This window comes from Sinocyclocheilus rhinocerous, unplaced genomic scaffold (assembly GCF_001515625.1).
Source record: "Sinocyclocheilus rhinocerous isolate Xijiao unplaced genomic scaffold, SAMN03320098_v1.1 scaffold1199, whole genome shotgun sequence".
Classification (NCBI taxonomy): Eukaryota; Metazoa; Chordata; class Actinopteri; order Cypriniformes; family Cyprinidae; genus Sinocyclocheilus; species Sinocyclocheilus rhinocerous.
The window spans coordinates 1-5761 of NW_015650328.1; the positions used below are offsets into that span (position 1 = coordinate 1).

Below are 5761 nucleotides of genomic sequence, written 5' to 3' on the forward strand. Positions count from 1 at the left end.
TACTTTTATTTAGCAAGGATGCTTTAAATTTATCAAAAGTGATGACAAAGGCATATATAATGTTACAAAAGATTTCTATTTCAGATAAATACTGTTCTTCTGAACTTTCTATTCATCAAAGAAACCTGAAAAAAATCTACTCAGCTGTTTTCAACATAATAATAATAATAAATATTTTTGAGCAGCAAATCAGAATATTAGAATGATTTCTGAAGGATCATGTGACTGGAGTAAGTCACCTTTGAAATCACAGGAATAAATTAGATTTTAATAGAAGTATAGAAAATAGTTTCAAATATAAAAACAGTTATTTTAAATAGCAAAAATATTATAAAAATATTTTAAAATTTTACTGTTTTCAAATAAATTGTATCAAATAAATGCAGGCTTGGTGAGCAGAAGAGATTTTTTTTTAAAAATAAAAAACCTTACCGTTCAAAAACTTTTGACTGGTAGCGTTTAACAAAAGATATGTTCCACATATTACAAAGTCAGAATGAACAGTTGAATGATCAGATAAACAGTTCTTGACACGCAGTACACATACATACATGCATACATAGACTACACAGAGAAATTCCTTGCACTATTAGATCATCCGATTCTCCCTCCAGTTAGTCTTTGATGGCATTCTATTGATTTTTACTGTCCATCTGGAGAAAGGCAGGCCCTGTCACCTCCCCACAGAATAACCCACGATGACTCAATGTACCACGCTGGACCAATGTCCCTTACAAACTTCCACTTTATGCCCTCTTGGCACTCCTGTTAAAAATAGAGAATACATACGTGTTGGGGGGTATATGTGTCCACTAAAAAGTATTTACCTCATCATTTACCTCATTCTACATACAAACATATTTATGAACCACAAAAATCAGGTAGGGTAAGTACATATGTGTGAGAGGGATGAAGTGTGTGTGTCTGAGTGGGTGAGATGAGTGTTATGTGTGTGGGGGCAGGGTATAAAAAAATTGCACATTGATTCAGAATTCATTTTATGTCGTAAGACTTGTGCACTATCTATCTATCTATCTATCTATCCACACATGTATGTATATATGTATGTATTTGTGTGTGTGTACAAGTTTATATATCCTGGTGGGTACTTAATCCTGAATACACACAGACTCATGGGGACTCGTGTCACGGTGGGACCTAAATTGAGGTCCCAATGGGTACAAAAGCTTATAAATCATACAGAATGAGTATTTTTGAGAAAGTAAAAATGCAGAAAGTTTCCTGTGAGGGGTAGGTTTAGGTGTAGGGCGATAGAAAATACGGTTTGTACAGTATAAAAACTGCCTTTTATGGTTGGGGGTGAACAGCATGTAGAGTTCTAAAGTTAGTGAAGAACTTGTAGAAGAATTTGTAGATTATACTATAGATTATACTATATATATACTAGATAAAAAGTAAATGCAATAAAATGCCTGTTTTGATTAAAAACTAATCGCCAGCCAGGTTTGTTTGCACCATGGTTTGTAGTTACTGATAAACTTTTGCAACAAGTTCCAAATATTTCATTAGTTACTGAAAAGCTCAAGACTTGAGCTCTTGGCTGTATCAGTGCTCCGCCCCTAGCAGTCACAGTGAAAGTCCCCGTCTGTTGAAGGGGTTGCCAGATATTCAGATTGTTACTGCGTCTTCATTTAAACGTAATGTTCCTGAATACGTGTATTATTGTAAACCTCATGAATAAAACCTGCAGTTTTCTGGTCTTCAAGTATCTTTTACAGTCCGAAAATGTAAAAGAAATAAGAACTCTCACATTACACGAGCACTGGGGAATGAGAGGACTTTTATCAAATTATTTTTACAAGACCATGAAGGTGCTTTCATATAATTTATTTGTGTTATATCTACCGAAGCCTTATTATTTGTTTCCTATTGTCTCACTGTTACCTATTGTCTCACTGTAATAATTTGCTGTTGAGTTTATTATGAATATCCGGCAACCCGTAAAGCGATCCTCGAACAACGCGGTAGTAGGAAGTGGTGAGGAGAGAACACGCCAGTGCGCGGGCGGTTAAAGGGGACTGCACTATATTTTAATATCCGTCAGAGTATATCGTCTTTGATAGCACACTTTCATTTATCACTGCTGTAAGTATTGTTGTGGTTATTTCAGAATTAAAGGTGATATATATTATCCAGTCTAACTGTTCTAATGTCAATCTGCTTATCTGCAAGGCCAGTCTATTAGATTCATCCCATATGATTCAAATCACTGTTCAGATGTCAGTCTTATGAAAACTGGTCTGATGTTTTTGTAGCGTTAAGATAACTTGTTCAGATGTGTTGAATGACTAGTGCCTGGAAGTGACCTCATGATCTAGTAAAATAATTTTACTAGTAAAATCATCAATTAAATCTAAGTAAAGATTAATTGCGCATCAAGTACATAAACATAACCTCAACATCCTATTGTTTAATTTTTAATAATGATGGGATAGTCAAAAGATGGGATGACTGGTTAAATGTTGGCAGTTTTCCAAACTGAATAAAGGGAAAGTTCACAAGAAAAGTATTTTTCTCCTTTACTTTTCATTATGGAAGTCAATGGGGACCAGCAACTGTCTGTTTGGTTACCCACATTCTTTAGAATCTTTTTTTATGTTCAACAGAAGAAAGAAACTAAACTTGAGGTTGGGTAAATGATGATAATTATATTTTTGGGAGTGAACTGTCCCTTTAATCCAAGCCACATTTCATTTGAATGTTAGACTGATAAGCTTGACTATGAAATATGATATCTTAAACAGTAAGACAGTTGTTATACTTTGTTATTGGTGTAAACAGAAATATGTCACCAGATGAATTAGTCTACCTAGGCATCCTTGCTGCATCAATACCTGTAGGATTCCTCTTCCGCTACCTGAGTAAGTCTGACGATGTTATTCTTCACATTAATGTGTGAAAAATAGGGTGAATATAGGTGAAGCGGGATAATTTGTCATTGACATTGACAATAATTTTAGAATGGCTCATCCCATCACAACGTTGTTTCGTGACAAAAAGTACAGAATATTAAATAAATACTACAGCTTGAAATCTCACCTCAAGCACACATAGACTCCACCTAAAACACCCCATAAATCACAGTTTTTACTGGCAAATTATGTATTATTATTATTATTATTATTATTATTATAGTAAATGGGTCAAAACGTAAATTTATTATGTTGGTCAAATAAAAATACAAAATTGATTGCCCCTCATTAAAATGAATTTAATGACTTTCCCAGTGTACCAGTGATACTTCATCACTGTATGAATTATTAATGCTGATTGGAATAATGAAATAATAATGGCAAGGATGATTAAGCTTAAGTGTCCCTGTATTCACCCTAAAATAAAGCACAATTAATGTCAGCATGAAATGAAAATGCACCCCATCTCTTTTAAATGCATGTTCTAAACCTTCTTGTAAATGATTCATCCATGTATATGTTTGGTTTTAAAAAACGTTTTTGACCTCATAATTTTTTTTATCAAAATGTCATAACTGGATCTTCCAGTGACGTATGCAGGACAAGCTCACATTCATCTTTCTATATTGATAAGTGTAATGCCCACGTCTCAAAATCCAATCTACAACCGATGCATGGAACCAAGTTTCCACACTAATTTTTTTATTTTTAGATAATCCATTACTCTCAGATGTATGTCACAACAGAGACATATTCAGAATTGTGACTTTAAATTTAAATTTTCCTGTGTATTATTTCCCAGGTCCTCCAGTCAAGCAGGGGGCAGCATTGCTGTTAGGTTTGATCATCTCCATAGCAACCTGTGGGCTCCACACTCTACACTCTCTATGTACAGTGTTAGGAACATGGCTGATTATAAAGATCAACTGGCAGTTAGTATGATATCTGGACATTTTACATTGGATTTGGCGTGAATCCTCTGTAACTTTGTGCCTTCTGCCTTGTTTTTTTATTTAGAAGTGCCCCTGCTCTGTCTTTGGGTTGGACGTTTCTGTACCTCCTCTTTTTCCGTCTGGTCACCTGGTTTGGCCTCCCTCAGCCAACACCTTTTGCCAATGCCATTCAACTTCTTTTAACATTGAAGGTAAAACACAATAAAATGTGACACTTTATCCATGTTTTAAACTCTTGATATATATTTAATGAGTTTTGTTTTGAATACACAGATGGTCAGTTTAGCCAATGAGATTCAAAGTTATCACTTGGAGAAGAAAAAGGAAGTGAGCGCCTTCACCAAATCCCCAGTGGTGGGAGGACTTTCCCATGAGCCTTCACTTTATGGCATTATATCATACAGCTACTGCTATGTGGGCATAATGACAGGTATTTTGCAACATTTTTGTGTTGATTTGAATATGTGGGAATGCTTTTGAGTTTATTCAGATGTTCTATACTGTTTGTTTTGCATGTATGCTAACATGTCTCTCTCTGTTTTTCTCTGCTACTAGTTCAGTAATGTGTGAGTCCAGTTTATTTTTATAACTGATTGTGTTTATTATTGCTCCTCTTTTGTCATGATTTGTCCTCCCAAACCGTGGCTCATTTTTCATTCCAATATTCCATTTGATTCCATACCTTTACTCCATTCTATCCCCATATTGTGTGTTATCTTTGCACATCTACTTCATGTCTTCATTGATAACTCTTACCATTCTCTTCTTACGTTCTTTCATTTTCCATTCCTTCTCCCACCCACTCTTGCCGGTGTTCTGCAGGTCCCTTCTTCCGTTATCAGACGTATGCAGACTGGTTGCAGCAGTCTAATCCTCTGTCATTGCCGGGTAAAGAGCCCTGCCTGCAGAGGCTGAAGATGGTGCCCGTTTACGGAGCTCTCTTCATAGCCGTCAACTCTGTCTTTCCCTTGTCCTATGTCCATACTGATGAATTCCTGGAGCACAACTATTTTTACAGGTTCATTTTTCTGGATTAAAAGACCATTCCAAGTCTAAAAGTAAATGCCAAAGGAGATGTTAAAATTAAATCATACTTTATCACAATTTTATCATATTATTTTATCATAAACATCATATTGAGAATCATAGTGGTATTATATTTCAGGGTTTTCTACATGGTGGCAATATTCTTTGTATTCCGGATGCGTTTCTACTCCGCGTGGTGTGGGGCAGAGGCTGGTTGCATCAGCGCAGGTCTAGGCTGTTACCCCCAGGGGGCGCTGTCCAAACCTGGAGGAGGGCCAACAGTGAAATATAGGTATAGGGTGATTAACATTATTACCGGATAGAGTTATAATGTGCTTTTACAGTTAGACTGTAACTTGTAAATATTATGATTTTAAAGTCCACCTACAGATATATCTATACCAGGAAATAACAGTGTACATTCTTTGAAAGGATACAATGGAACTTTAATTACCCAAGAAGAGAAATTTACATTTTACAGTAATGGAGCAGGATCCAATAAAACACAGTATTGGAGGACAGCAGGGTCACAGTTATGTAGTTTGAAATGGCACAGACTAGTGTAAACGGTAATCACAATAAAAGAAAATGTCCAAATTTCTTAAGCGTGTATCTACAAGATACTTTAGCTAGACTATCTACAGGAAATTAGAAGCTCACTTGTAGTTTGATCATGTGGTTGATAATGTTGTTTATATTTCAGTCCTGATCCAAACACGGCTGTGGAGTATGACTTTAAAACGATCCAGAACATCGACTGTTATAATACAGATTTCTGCGTAAAGGTTCGGCATGGCATGCGCTACTGGAACATGACGGTGCAGTGGTGGCTTCACCACTACATCTACC

The 5761-nt window shown here is 35.9% G+C and overlaps 1 protein-coding gene across 1 annotated transcript in view; it reads left to right on the top strand.

Moving 5' to 3' along the window:
- Positions 1-1988: 1988 nt before the first annotated feature.
- LOC107711731 (lysophospholipid acyltransferase 7) overlaps positions 1989-5761 on the top strand; it is an 8763-nt gene continuing 4990 nt past the window's right edge. The window contains exons 1-8 of the mRNA XM_016516766.1: positions 1989-2106; positions 2803-2882; positions 3736-3865; positions 3951-4077; positions 4160-4316; positions 4709-4904; positions 5052-5204; positions 5616-5754. Coding sequence (XP_016372252.1) covers positions 2807-2882; positions 3736-3865; positions 3951-4077; positions 4160-4316; positions 4709-4904; positions 5052-5204; positions 5616-5754 — 978 coding nt within the window. The 5' untranslated portion in view covers positions 1989-2106; positions 2803-2806. The remainder of the gene's footprint in view (positions 2107-2802; positions 2883-3735; positions 3866-3950; positions 4078-4159; positions 4317-4708; positions 4905-5051; positions 5205-5615; positions 5755-5761) is intronic.